Source organism: Vanacampus margaritifer, chromosome 13 (assembly GCF_051991255.1).
Source record: "Vanacampus margaritifer isolate UIUO_Vmar chromosome 13, RoL_Vmar_1.0, whole genome shotgun sequence".
Lineage (NCBI taxonomy): Eukaryota > Metazoa > Chordata > Actinopteri > Syngnathiformes > Syngnathidae > Vanacampus > Vanacampus margaritifer.
The window spans coordinates 16,303,048-16,318,796 of record NC_135444.1 but is presented as its reverse complement, the minus strand read 5'-3'; the positions used below and the strand labels follow the sequence as shown (position 1 = coordinate 16,318,796).

The 15,749-nt window shown below is 39.6% G+C and overlaps 1 protein-coding gene across 1 annotated transcript in view; it reads left to right on the top strand.

The window, feature by feature from the left end:
- Positions 1 to 15,749, top strand: part of shdb (Src homology 2 domain containing transforming protein D, b) — a 35,134-nt gene that overhangs the window by 5,354 nt on the left and 14,031 nt on the right. Inside the window, exons 3-4 of the mRNA XM_077585195.1 lie at positions 1,293 to 1,443; positions 5,018 to 5,239. Coding sequence (XP_077441321.1) covers positions 1,293 to 1,443; positions 5,018 to 5,239 — 373 coding nt within the window. The remainder of the gene's footprint in view (positions 1 to 1,292; positions 1,444 to 5,017; positions 5,240 to 15,749) is intronic.

Here is a 15,749-nt window from a genome sequence, read left to right as displayed (position 1 = left end):
AAACATCACGATACGATAGATATCACGATGTGAACCTCACGAAACAATAATTCTCACGGCATTGTGGCAGGTTGGCGATATTAATAATTATACTAACAATACATTTAATTTGTAATGCACTTTACATTTCAAAGAAATCTCAAAGTGCTGCAGAGGAAGATTAAAACAAATTACAATAAATAAATCAGTTAAAAAGCATAAAATCTAGCAATTAAAAAAATAATTAACTAAAAAAATTACAATAAATAAATCAGTTAAAAAACATAAAATCTAGCAATTAAAAAATAATTAATTAACTAAAACAAATTACAATAAATAAATCAGTTAAAAACCATGAAATCTAGCAATTAAAAAAATAATTAATTAACTAAAACAAATTACAATAAATAAATCAGTTAAAAACCATACAATCTAGCAATTAAAAAAATAATTAATTAACTAAAGCAAATTACAATAAATAAATCAGTTAAAAACCATAAAATCTAGCAATTAAAAAAATAATTAACTAAAACAAATTACAATAAATAAATCAGTTAAAAAACATAAAATCTAGCAATTAAAAAATAAAACAAATTACAATAAATAAATCAGTAAAAAAACATGAAATCTAGCAATTAAAAAAATAATTAATTAACTAATAGTGATAATTTAAAAAAAACCTCACGATTCTGTGTAAAAACTCACAATATTGCCAGAATTTTTTAAAATAAAAATAAATTTGCTTGTATGCCTGATTTATATGAGAGATTATCACCACAGTGGCCAAAACATTCCTAATTAAAATTAAACTGCCCTAATAAACTAACCACCAGAGGGTGCTGCAACTACATAAATGGAATACAACCTCTTTTTAAGAGATGTGCCCCTTTTAATATCGTGACATCACGACGACGATATTGTTGGTATTTCAATACCGCAATATCACGCAGTTATCGTTACATCCCTATTTGATATATATATATATATATATATATATATATATATATATATATATATATATATATATATATATATATATATATATATATATATATATATATATATATATATATATATATATATATATATAAAAAAAAGAAGCTTATTTCAAACTACCAAACAAAAATTTTATAAAAAATGTGCGGTCTATAGCTGAAATAATGTGGTGTCAGTGGAAGAGAGGTGAGTGGTTGGCAATCACTGCTCTAAGTAACTCTGTTTGTTTGTTATTAAATGTCTCCAAGTCATTTAATGCCGTATATTCTGTGTTTATAAATGTGTCGGTTTTGTGTGGGTTACTTTTGACTTTTCAGGCAGTGCCGTCTGCTCCACTGGCGGGGGACACTGATTATTCGGACCCCTTTGACGTTCGCTTGGACCATCGACCAGAACCAGATGTTAGACCGGTTCCTTCAGAAAACAATGGCTACATGGAACCTTATGAGGCCCAGCGAGTCATAACAGGTGAATATGTTGCTGTTTTCATTTGTAAAGTAACGAATACAAGTTGCCATTCAAGATTATTTTTTCCCCCCCTCAAGGCTTTTGACTGCTGTTTTGCATAGTGATTTTCTTTCTGTCCGTGCATGATTGTGCGTCCCTTTGGAGTTTTCCACCACCGGCCCTCCCCCCTCCCCTGTGGTTTTCCTCCTGCATCATCTCACTCGCATCTACCGTTTTCCATTTGTTTCTCCTCCTGTAACGTCTCTGTCTTCCCAGCATCCCTTCCCTGCCCTGTCCCAGTGGTTTAGCGTAAAAGTGCTCCCGCCGCTCGCACCACTTCCCGCCCTCCTCCTCTTTCCTTGTTCGTCTATCTGGCCTCATCTTGAGGGCTCTCCTCGGCCCCTCAGGGGAGTCTGGATGTCAGGGTAATCTGTCTTTTAACAAATTATTGCCTTGCCCTCTCTATGATGCGACTGGCATCTTTGGTGGTTCGAATGCGCTGATAATCTCGGCTATTTAATGAATTTCCTCTGCGGATGGGAGGTAATCTGTTGTTGTAGCAGCTGGTTGGAGACAATGACGAGAGATGAGAATCACAACAGTGATTGAGTGTATGGACAATCGTTTTTGCTCAGCTTTGATGTGTGAGCTTTTGTTTGTCTTTTGACAGCTTTTTATCAGGCTGTCACTGACTCTGAGACTCGCGAGATGAGACTAAGTAATATGGCTTCAATTAAGTGTGTTCCAACGGGACATGTAGGATTGATAGTTATTTGCTATATCTGAGTTGCAGTTTTATTTGGAACATGTTCACATGTTTGTTGTTTTATAACTGTACTTAAGATCTTAACATAGGCCAATATTTGGATTTTCTCCTCCAATGTTGCCAAACGAGTCATATTTTTTGTGGTTGAATAGTTGATGAGAATGAGTCCTCCCTGACAAAGATGTTTGTCTCTTAGTCGAGATATATCACTTCAACATACTTCCTTGACACCAATGAACTGCCTTCCAATTAGCAACAGCGTTTGGTGCCATCTCGTGGCATCTAAGAGCATTATAAAAAGCCCACATGACCACCATTTGATGAGTTTTTCAGTGACTAGCTAAAGATAGGTTCCAGAGACTAAAATGCTAAATGGGCTAATTTGTGAATTCGGTTCACTGTATACATTTTAACTATCCATTTTACCAAGATCTTATACTTGCAACTTTGTGGGAGCAGATTGGATTTGTCCAGTGCACAGACTTATATATGTATGGAGTAATAATGCCGCTTACTTGCCGTCGGGGAGATGCCACCGGCGGCCATCTTGCGTCGCATGCGGTTGTGCTAATAAATCTGGGAAGAAGTGCTACATGCATATTTCATTGCTAAGAATATGATTGTTAATTTTCTCTAACATGGTATAAATCCGAATGGTTCTCAAAGAGAAGTTTGTTCTTTGAGAGGCTCTCCTTACATACGGTATTCAGTAAAAGTGGCAACGTAAGATGGCTGCCCAATGGCTTCAGCCACGAGGCGCCGATTGGTAACTCAACTCAATGAGAGAGTCTACTGGAGCAATGGACAAATTCCACACGATGCAAATTCTTGTTAAAAGTTGAGGCAAGGCACTTAGTTTTTAATTAGAAAAATCTCACGGCACACAACCGAGCTTACTTTAATTATTCAGTGATGCTAATATACGCACCGAAAGCCATGACTTATTCTGTTGTATGAATTATACACGGGTTAATTGTAGGGGTGGGAATCTTTGAATGTCTCACAATTCAATTCGATTCCAATTTTTGTGCCTGCGATTCGATTCAGAATCGATTTCCGATTAAGAACGATTTATGATTCAAAATGATTTGATTGACAATGATTTTTGCTTCATTCTATAGATGTGCAAGGAATTGTAATGATCTACTCCAGTCTGACTCGCTAATGCTAATTAGCGCGCTACTCGCGGCACTTTTATCACTCAAAAGAACGGCTCCACACTGCAAAAAAACAGCTTTTATTGGAATAACTTGATCGTGACTTTTTTTTTCTACTCTCTAACTTGGCTACAACTTAACAGTGTATTAGACCGCGTGGAACCACACTGCCCCTAAGTGGCCAAATCGGGTACAACATGAAAAGCGCTCCAAATAAAGGCACACACAGACAAAGGCAAGACAGTATAAAATAATTTAAATAAAATCGATTTTGGGACATTTAAAATCGATTCTGAATCGTACTAAATGAGAATCGATTTTTTTATTTTTTGCAAACCCCTAGTTAATTGTACCTTATGCCATCTAGTTTAAAAAGCACTTAATTGTTTTTACCTGTTACTAAACATTACTGGCATAGATAGCTGAACAAAGATACACACTAATGTGCCGTGGCATAGTAGTTAGGAATCACTGTTGTAGGTGTCACGGTCAGGTGTCACAATACTCGTATTCATCAAAACGGGCGTCCCAATTTTTCAGGTCTTCAGTCTTGAATTGTTCTTACATGCATCTTTATGCCTCAGCCTCCCTCGGTCCTCAGCCCCGCTCACCTTTCTGTCAGATTTCCATTTTCTCTCCCCCTGTGCGCTTGTGTTTCCCGCCATCATGCTTCCAATGAATTTCTCATTTTATTCCCTATAAGCCATGTTTTCATCTCTCCACCTTCATCTTCGCCATCTCCCGGCGGCCTCGCTGACACCTCGGGTTCCCGGCGCAGGTAGAGCAGCTTTCGGCGCCGCCGCTCTTCTGTCGCCATGACTTAACATCAAACGCTGACAGATCCCCCACATGCGTGCTCAACAATCGCTCTGCCTCCCGCCCGCCCCCTCCCGCTTTGCTTGCTCCTCACCCGCCTCCTCCTCCTCTTAGCCTCCTGTTTATTGCCTTGCTCCTCTGCTCTCCCTCCATTTTCCTTCTTCTTCACAGCCTCAGGGCCTTTCCCCAGGGCCTCCATTTGGTCGCCATGGTGACGACCAGGCAGCCCGGCGGTAGCGTTCTTGGTGTGGTGTGAAAGTTTTTCACCGCCTTTCACAATTAAACGGTTCTGTTTCATCTTTTTAGGTGTGCCCTTTTTTTTTTTTTACTTTCATTTTTTCCTACCACCTGTTCTTAAAAGGGTACATTTTTTTAGGTCATCAGATATAAAACGCCATTAGTGGCTCCTGTTGATGAGATGCAAGAATCTGATTAACTTCTCTCGCTTGCGTCAATAATCCTTTCTATCCCAGGGCCATATTTGACTCCCAAGAAATATTCCTCAGTAGGGACCTGCTGAGAAAGTGATGAGAATTTTTCACGGGGGAATAAGGGCGCCGTTGTGAGCGACGCTCGGATGCTGCAGGGGGTCGTGCGGATGAGTCCGCGTGCCTTTTATGCTACTCAGCATCGGAGCCCAAAGCCTTGTTAAGACGCGATATGAGATTCCAAGCCCCGCCGCAAGCTGCGCAAACATCATTCGTCCCGCTCTTTTAATTCTAGTCATGTCAGCGCTCAACAGGCGCTCTCGGTACCAAACAATACCAGTGTTAATATTATTGCGGCTGTGATCTTCAGCACGCTCCGACGGTGCGCCGACTTGAGTGTTTTTTTTTTTTTGTATCTGCTTTGATAGAATTCCAACGTGGCCCGGGCGGAGGACGGTCACGGGGCGGGCTGCAGCTGTACGACACCCCTTATGAAGACGGGCGAGGCCAACGTCCGGGTTTCACGTTCGGAGAAGCTCAGGAGGAGGGCAAGGAGGGCAGCAGGCTGCCGCAAGACGACGAGAGGCCGGCGGACGAGTATGACCAACCCTGGGAGTGGAAGAAAGATCACATCTCCAAAGCTTTTGCAGGTACGATTGTGGAATGTTAAGTTCATACAACATTTGTTGCTAATGCTAAATATAATAAGTGGGCTTTACACAATCAAGATTTTTGGGGCCCGATTTGATCACATGATCAAGCAATATGACTATTTAAATTACTTGTTTATTTACTGTGTATATTATGTACTGAACGTGAGCATCAACAGAAGCATTCTCAAGCATTTTTTGCCAATGTTTAGCAGTCTTATCGGTCAAGTATCGGTCAATCTCATTGAGCCGATCAGATTGGGCTAAAGTCTAATAATAAGATTGGCTGAATGAGTTTTCTATAGTGCTGGTCTTGTGTCAGGAATTATTATTATTATTATTTTTAAAACAGTCGTTTGCCTAGCCATTCCGTCTATTGATTCCTCTTCCATCACAAACAAATGACGTCATATGCAAGGAGTGTTTTTTGGTTCAGAATTTGGAGTGTAAATTGATTTTCATTGATGTCGTATATCATGTGTATTACTTAATTCCTTCACCCAATGAGAATCCCCCAGCATCGAATCGATCAAGTGTTTGATCGGTTTCGATTATGGAATCAGAATTATTACGTTCCTATCAGTTCCCATCCTCGTCTTGTGTAAACTGAATCCCAAACCAGCTGTTTTTTTTTTTTTTTTTTTGTTTTGAATTAGAGAATTAGAGAATTAGAAGTCTTGGGTTTCCTGGCTTGACCAAATTAGCCTGCCAATAACGTTTTAAGATCAAAGCTTCTTCGAATTAAGATTCAAATGGTTTTATTGGGGGGGTGTGGGAGTTCCTTTATTAATATTTTTTTTTGCCATCTGAAATGAATGTGAACAATGTGTATAAAAATGAATTGTTAGTTGATTTTTCATTGTCTTGGTTAATCAATGAAAGAAATAATGCTGCAATGTCCATTCCTGGTTGTGATGCTCTCATAATAGAGATTCATCCATCATTCTGAAGAAGCAAAACAACCAATCAATAGCTACTCAAGCATAAAGTGCAAGAGTTCTCCAAATCTTTTTCATCATGGGACTGTTCCGTAGAATTGTCAGAGATTGTGTTGTGTGGAGTGAGTGAGCGGTAAAGTCATCTCTCATAATGAGCACTTTTCATGGGCTGAAAGCTGCCAAGGGGTGGGGGGTATCAAAGAACAGCCTGTTACAGTATACCGCACAGTGGAATTATTTTCTAATTGTCCTGCACTTCTAAAGCTAGATCACATAGCAAGTACAAATGCTTGATGCAAGAAACGGAGACCGGTGTGACCTACACGGTCTCAGCTCTCCCAAATGACACATCTGTCTTCCTTTATTCTCTTTAAACAACTCTGAGTGAATATTGATTTCTTTCTCTTTACACATGAAGTCCGAAAGTCATGACAACCTTTGGGTTGATGTTCAGTCATGAGGGACACAAGGTTTTTTTCCCCCTGGAATTCTGGGGAGTCCTCAAGTTACGGCGGAGTTCTGTTCCTAGCTGGCGCTGTAATCTGAATTTCATCTTAAATCCAATTTCCCCGTTAAAGTCGATATTTACATCAAATAATTTGTATAATAATAATATAATAATAATAGTAAATAATTTGTGCAGTAATTAAAAACAAAAGAAAACATATTTTCGCGACCCGGTAGAGCCGGAACCAATGTTTCGTGTTTCCGCACGGACATTCCTTGCTGAAAGACGGCAGAGCGGAGCTAATTCAAACTTAAACACGGAAATGTGACGCGCCTGACGGCGAGCCGACCTGACGATGGACGTCCTTTACTGGAGGTAACAACAACACAACTTTAAATAACTTTAAAATGGCGTGATTAGTGTGGGAAATTAACAAAAAAGAAGGTGCAACGTACGAGGCACGGGCGCCGTAAAGTTGAAACAACAGGTTGCGTACGACGTAACTCGAGGCATTTGGGGAATGTAGGAAATATTTACTTGGATGTTCTAATGAGCTAAACATGTGATGTTTTATGATTTTAAATGGTTTCGAAATGTGGGAATTTTAGCATAACATTAATTCAAAGATGCCTGGCGGTATATATTTGTTGTCATTTATGACTACGTTATTGGGACGAATGGAACGTAAAGGAGGAATCCAGTCCGTCCAAGTAGATCAGTGTTAACCATAAGAGGCTAAGCCGGCTTAATTGAGCCGCATCTTCCAAGTCAGCAAGGTCAAGGTGATGGGATAATAAATCAACCGTGCCTCGTCGGCACTCTGCTCCGTTCCCACTACCCAAGCCCCCCGACCCCCCCCCCCCCCCATCAGTGTGTACGAGAGCCTCCCACCCCCAGTTAATTACATGTCTACATGTGCATGACCGATCCAGTGCTAATTAGAGTCACACTGAGAGCGACTGCAGCCCATCTTGGTGCTAAAATCACATTACCAGATGGAAGAATTGACACAAAAGCCTATCTAAAAATATGGGATTCTCCAGCCACACTGCGGTTCATTGTTGCGCCCCCGCTATATAAGATTTTATAAAGCATTTAAAAAATATGTATAATATACCTACTGACTCTAATTATTTACCTACTAGTAAAATGGAGTCACAGCTAGACCCGCCTAGGGTTGTTAGGAAAAATCGATTCGGCAATATATCGCGATATTACAGCGCGCAATTCCCGAATCGATTCAATATGCGTACGAATCGATTTTTAAGCATCAATTTTTTTTATGGGAATATTCAACAAAGCGTCTTACTTAGGGTTAGGATTTACACATCAAGCATGGAAGAATGTTATATTAATGGAACATTAAGCCTTAATAGTTTATTTCAGTACTGTTCAAACATGAAACAGACTGCAACCTGAATTTTCAGATAAATAAATACATTTTCAAGTTTACTGATTAGTATTTTCTAAATTTGAGTTTAAAAAAAAATCGCAATAATCAATTTGTAGATTCGTATCGGGATTAATCGGAATCGAATCGTGACCTACGAATTGAATCGCCAGGTACTAGGCAATTCACACCCCTAGACCCGCCATACACCAAGCGACACGGCTGAATTTGACTCAACTGGACAATCACGGACAATGTGTTGAAGGCTTTTCATATACAGAACTGCTTAGTGTTTTTTTTTTTCTAACCAGAAGAAACCTGACACAATCGGCAAGGAAGACACATTTCGCCCTGGCCTGTCTTTGTATTATAATAATACAAAGAAAGGACATGTGCGAGAAATGAAGGAGAGAGTGTGGATATCTGCGACAGACGCTCCACGCTTTGCTTTTCAGCCACTAGTACAAACATTATGAATTATACATATAGTTAACTATTAATGTTAAACACAACATACAGTACTGGCATGTCTTGGAGCTAAAGGACATTTTGATACAATATGACTTTTAAATTTGCCGCTAAGTCTACAACACTGCGATTCAAATTTTGTATCACAGTAAAACGTGTTGGCCTCTCATGAAAACTAGTTGCGCACTTTGTTACGGTTTTGTTGCGTTCGCCCGCTTTGCTCGGTGTGTGGCGGGTTTCAAAGGCGGGCGCTCATCTAACACAGCCACTACTACACTATATGCAGTATTTTGTAAGTACTGGTATCAGGCTGATACCAAGCTTGTTTCAAGATATTGGTACTCGCGGTCTAATATCTATTTTACGATTAGGAACTACAAATTAGATGTTAGACTAATAGAAAATTGCTATAATTTCATACGATTTTAAGGAAAATGCTATATTTAGAGAAATGATGTAATTTGTAAATTGTATGTCAATTATGTAATTATTTTCTTTCTTGGTTGGGAAATTTTATGTATCAAAAATACTAGCGGTATCGGTACTTGTTATCGGTATCAGTGACTACTCAATATTTGAGTACTTGCACTGGTATTAGTTTGAAAAAAGTTGTATTGAAAAATCGGTTTTGATTTGAAAAAAACAAATTGAATCGTTACATTTGAACTAATTTGCTCCCAAAAACATATTAAAAACGCTCTATTTTAAATATTGCCATTGTCCCAAAAACATTTATAAAAATTTTTAATGTTTTTTTTTTATGGTAGAGCATACAGAAGACTTTGATGCAGCCTCTGGCCTGAGGAGGTCGCTAAAGCAATGATAGTTATTACAAAAAAAACAGTCAGCAGGTGGCAGCAGAGTATAAGAGATCAGCCAGGGCCATGTTGCAACAAGCTCTTTTCCTTATTGTTTTAAACAGTTGTGAATAATGATGACATTTAGCTATATTCAAATGCTAATTGCTGCAGGTATAAATTATGAAAGAAGAGACTCTAATCTTTCTTTTGGTAGGTTTCATGTCTTTATAACAGTAGCACACAATATTCTGTTGTCCTTGCAAAATTTGTCAAAACCCAGTAAAACAGCTGGGAGCGAAGGGGGTGGCTTCAGTGAAAATGGCTGGGAGCGAATGAGTTCAATCATTGCGTCCCTGAATTGTATTCAACCCCGCCCTTTATGACGATGTACGCCTAGGCCAGATATAAATCAGTTTGACGTTGCTGTTCATTTCATTGGGTGTGATGTTAATAGCAAAAGTATGGCAGCAAATTAAAAAGGTAATGCATCTTTTTCAGATAACATGCACTCTCACACGGCACAATGACACAGCCCAAAGGAGGAAAATGCTTGCTCTGCTGTAGCGCTTTGACCCCCTGTCATTGCCATTTAGCGTCCTTCGGCCTGCGTGCTGGCATGTTGCCTTTCGCTACGCACCAAAGCACGCCAGTCTAAACAAACCAACCGTATTTTCCCATTCTCGCCCTTAATCCACGGCCACAGAGCCATTCTGCGCGGACAGGGAACGACTGGCGGATGGCAAAAGGAAGAGGGGAGGGAATGAGAGGTGTGAAGGCAAAGGACAGCGACACATGCACATCCAAGGTGAGGTGAAGAGGGAGGGGCTTATGTGTGAGAAATGGCTACGGGCTGTGTTGAGGTGAGGAGGCGAATCAGGGGGGGGGGCTAGGAGAGCCTACATGCATGTGCGTGGGTGGCTTTGGGTGTAGGTGCAGGTGGGGGTCACCGTGGTCTTCCCTCGCCTCATCAACGCCTTTGCACGATGCGAGTACATACTGTACTCTGATTATCACCAAGCGTCTAATTGGAGGGTGAGAGGATGTGGCGTGCAAGTAGTGCGCGTGTCGGCACAAATGAGTGCGTCGGTGTTGAGTGCGGGAGGGAGAACTTCAGCTGATGCTTTTCGCAGACGAACTGCGCTAATTATTGTCGCTACTTCTAGACCAGCCATTGTCAAACTCGCATATCGTCGTTATGGTTACTCTTTGTGAAGTGACGTAAACCCACAAATACATAATAGGTAAGTAGTAGCACGAATAGTGCACAAGTCCTTGTATTTGGGTACTCGCCACTACTGATTAACAATACATAATAATGACATTGTCTTGAAACGGTGATCAAAATGTTTTATTTTAACCAAATATTGTTCAAAAACAAGCTTTTCTTCAGCATGGCGGAAGTTTCACTCAAATGTAACACTTTTTAGAGTAGCACATTGCCATTGACATTTTAAAATCAAACCGCTTGTTTTTTTAAGGCATATTTCATTAAAAGGGGTAGTCATTCCCCAAAAATGTTCTATGTAGCCCCACTAGTCTAAATACAGTATTTTGGTTAACTCATTTACTGCCATTGACGGCTATAGACGTCAAAAATTCATTTGAACTCTTTCCATTAGTTTACCATTTTTTTCCACTTTTGTTAGCAAGAGTATGAAAACCTAGAATTTTTTTAATTGTACATTTAGAAAAGATGTAAGTGAATTCATGTGATTAACTCTTTGACTGCCAGACGTTTTCAGAAAAGGGATGCCGTGGGTGCCAGCCGATTTAAGCATTTTGACTGATCTTTCAAGGTCCACAGAAAATTATGTGTTTGGACTATGGAAACACACATACTACCAAATGAAAGATTGGACTCTCATCTTTCATCAGATAAAAAAGTTTGTTTCTACCTTATTCCGTTTTTCAGTAATCAACAATAGAAAATGGTTAGTTTCACCTCTGTTTTGAAACAAACGTCTTTTAACGTCTTTGGCACTCCTCTGTAGGATTTTACTAAACGTTATTTAACGTTTTTGGCAGTCAAAGAGTTAATTACAATTTAAAATTTTAATCGCATGACGCCCCTAATTTTTTTTAAATTGCATCAGGCGATTAAAATTTGTAATTGTCATTAATCGCATGACTTCAATAGTTAACTCACAATTAATCACACATTTTATATATGTTCTAAATGTAAAATAAAAATATATAGGTTTTCATACTCTTGTTAACAAAAGTGGAAAAACATGTTAAACTAATAGAAATAGTTTAAACGAATTTTTGCCGTCAATGGTGGTTAATGAGTTAATATTGTGTTAGTGAAATCTGAGTTAAGCAGAAAAATCCAGCAGTCTTTGTCACAATCAGTTGGCGGCCATTTTGCCACTTAGTGTAGTGAAAATGACATCACAGTTGCTCAGATCTCAGGTAACAACCAATCACAGCTCAGCTTCACAAAACAGATGAGCTGTGATTGGTCGTTGCCTGAGCCCTGAGCAACATTGATGTCATCTTCAGTCGACAGCAAGTGGCAAAATGGCCGACCGCTGAGGTGGATAAAAATGACTGGATTTTGCATTTTTTTTAACTCATATTACACAAATGTAATATTAATCAGAATAAAAGTATTTCTTGATAATGCTGTTAAGTACAATAAAACGCAACACAAGACATTTGATCACTTGTTTGTTGCTCCAAATCCTTTTGACCTCATTCCTACTGGCCACATCTTCCACTTTGGCCGTCTGCGTTCGTCTGGCCTGCCTGAGGGGCTCGGACGTGACGGTCCTCTCTCAATCTCGCTGGCTTTTTTACCTTCAGCCTTTTGAAAGCTGTCACTAGTCTCCCTCATCCAGCTCCAATTACGGCACTCATTAATTCGCCGACGTCAACAGACAACCCTTGCAGCTGCTCGGCACCAATCAGCCAGTTAATGAAAGGCGCCATCTCGTTAGCCATCTCACGGACACACCTAATGAACAGATGAACGTGTTTTTCCCCTCCTCTTATTTTATAACCCTGTGCTGTATCGCAGTTTTGAGTAGGCTCATTCTCGCGTCACGATGGCTATATGAGTGTCTGTAGAGTGGGGAATAGTCCCCAAATTGGCTGGAGGATCCGGATGATGTTGAAGGCGGGTGAATTACGCTCCTTTATGGTATCACTGAGCAGATCACTTGTCGTGTCGTTTCAGTGCAGCTGCTCATTAGACAGCAGCAGTGCACGTTTTAAAGCAACTCTCGACTAAGGTTAGGCAACGCATCAATTTAATCCATGAATTTCATACATTGTTTTTATTTATTTATTTTTTAAATTCTGGAGAGCTCAGTATTGTTCATTCGGTAATTTTACCGATTTGACATGTCATCATCATTGCGCTCCTTTTTTTTTGTTTTTTTGTATGTGTGTGTGTGTGTGTATGTATATGAATTTCATACATTGTTTATGGCTTTTGTAGTTCACCGCTTCCACTAACAACATTGCATCACCGTTGCCATTTTCCGCCATTTGGTAGCTATTTAGTGACTTTTTTCGACCCCTCAGCAACTAATGAGCTCAATTCCCGCTAAAACAGACAACATAAGCGGAATCGTTTTCACCTTGTTTGCCAGATCATAAGAAAGGAGCTTAGTGTAAGACAATCACTGACTGAACCTTGCCGAACATTTCCAAAGACATGGTGCCCATTTATAATTTGCAAAAGCAGCTATTTATCAACATGTTCGAAACTAGGGGTGGGAATTGCCTACTACCTGGCGATTCGATTCGTATCACGATTTATAGGTCACGATTCGATTCAGATTAATCCCGATACGAATCTATAAATTGATTATTGCAATTTTTTTAAACTCAAATTTAGAAAATACTAATTAGTAAACATGTACACTGTAAAATTTGTATGAAAATGTATTTATTTATCTGAAAATTCAGGTTGCAGTCTGTTTCATGTTTGAACTACACTGAAATAAAATAGGCTTAATGTTCCATTATTATAACATTCTTCCATGCTTAATGTGTAAACCCTAAGATGTTTTGTTGAATATTCCCATAAAAAAATGATGTTTAAAAATCGATTCGGCCGCATATCGAATCAATTCGAGAATTGCGCGCTGTAATATCGCGATATATTGCCGAATCGATTTTTTCTAACACCCCTATTAGAAACTTTTGTCACCAGCTATGTGGCTTCCAAGCTGTAAATATTTATTAGAAGGGAACAGTAGAGCAAACATTTTGAGGTCTTCTGAGATTTGCTAACATCTGGCTAGATTTGAGGTCTCTCTATGTCATCGAACACAGCAGTAAGTATTCAAATTGTGTCTGCCTTTCTGATTTGTTCAACCTAAGTTGCATTCAGTTTCACACATTCTACAGTATTGTGTTGTCATGGAAATGTACCAGAGCTGGTGAAGCAGCTTTTGTCTCGCCCAAGGTTAATTTTGTACGCTCCGTTCCAAGTAACTGTAAAAAAAAATAAAAGTTTGTTGATCACAAGGTGGCTCTCCTCCCGTTACCTGTTGATTAGTTAAGGCAGTTTTTTTGTTTTGTTGTTTAGATAAGAGCAACATTCCCACAAGGAGGTCAATCTAAATGGGAATCATATGGGATGCCAGTTTTCCATAATATCCCACCCCAACATGCCTCTAGAGAAAATGACTTCACATTGCCTTCAGCCTTCCCGACAATTATGCGCTTTTAGGTGTAGCATCCGCTCTAGAAATCTGCCCCACAATAGCTCGGTTCAAAGCTGCAAAAGTAATAAGAGCTGAATGCACAGAGACAGAAAACAGCTGTGGTTTTGCAACATCTGCTTGTTTTAGGAAGAAGAATCGGGGGTCATCAGAGTAAGGGTTTAAGTACTGTAATTCTATACTTTGTGGGAACATTTTAGTTGGCTCTTCTGAATGAATTTGGAGAGATCCAGGCTAGCCGTCATCAAACACCTTTGGGCCTTATGAGGGAGGAATGTAAGTCCAAATTTTTATTCATTTTATTTTCCTTTGTGTTTAATGGCAACGTGTCCCTATATTTTTGCCCATACATTGTTTTGAAAAAGCCGTTCTTGCCTCACTAAAGTAATGTTAATTGGTAGTTTTATATACAGTATGTTCTCAAAACACTGGCTTGATGATTAACTGATTCGATGCCAACCATTTGCACTCATCACAAGCTGTTGATTGTGTTGAAATATCCGTTTCTTCTGGGGTTGCAACACGACAATACTGACGCTAGTTTCGTTAGTCCGTCCTTGTTTTTTTGCCTTGTATGTTAGCATGGAGCTAGCATTAAGCTAGCTTAAAGAAAGTGCTTGGCTTCTTTTTTTGAAGAATTGTTCACTGTCTGCTAGGGGTGTGCCAAAAAAATCAATTGCGACTCTCATTTAGTACGATTCAGAAAATTTAAAATTGATTCTAAATCGTACTAAATGAGAATCACAATATTTTTTTAATTTAAATTGTTTTATACTGTCTTGCCCTTCTTTGTGTGTGCCTTTTATTGAGAGCGTTGTACACGATTTGGCCACTTAGGGGCAGTGTGGTTCCGCACGTTCTGATTCACTGTTAAGTTGTAGCCACATTAGAGAGTAGAAGGAAAAAGTCACGATCAAGTTATTCCAATAAAAGTAGGTTTTTTTTTGCAGCGTAGGAAGAGCATATGCTGGTGAGTATTGTTAACATGCTTCTCTGTATACATTCCTGAAGCGTTTTGTATGAATAGCCGTTCTTTGGAGTAATAAAAGTGCCGCGAGTAGCATGCTAATTAGAATTAGCGAGTGAGACTGGAGTAGATTATCTTTGCACATCTATAAACTGAAGCAAAAATCATTCTTTGTCAATCAGATCACTTTAAATCAAAAATCGTTCTGAATCGAAAATCAGACCCAAAAATCGGAATCGAATCGTGAGACAGTCAAAGATTCCCACCCCTTCTACAGTATCTACCAAACTGCTCCCCATGTATCGTAACTAGCGCTTGCAAGTCAAATGTTTGCTCGTAACTCAAATTTTTGCTCACAACTCAAGATGGCTCATATCTCGAAAACTTGTCGGTTATGGCACTTTGGTCAATTGGGTTCTTCTACCAGTTGTCAGTCAGCATATGCGTGTACGCCGGGTCATGTCAGTGTGTGTAAGCACTGTCTGGATGTAGGATTTCTTGTCTGAGTGTGTGTGTGTGTGTGTATGCGTCAGTTGGAGCCTGGCCATGTTTTGTGTGGCGGTGCGCATGGAAACAAACACACAGACAAAGAAAGAAAAACAGAAAATGAGATTTGCAGTGCGCTGCTCTCGGTAGGCCCCGCGGGCCATCATCGGAGAACAGCCTCTTCATCAATTTAGTGGCGCCGCGGAAGGACTTCTCTTTGTCACATTTGCTCGTTCTCCCCCATCACTCGACACTTTTACTTCTCCACGGCCGTGACCTTAGCCCGACATTAATGGAAAGGCATGTCCTTTGTGATTCCTTGGCTGTAAGATGGACG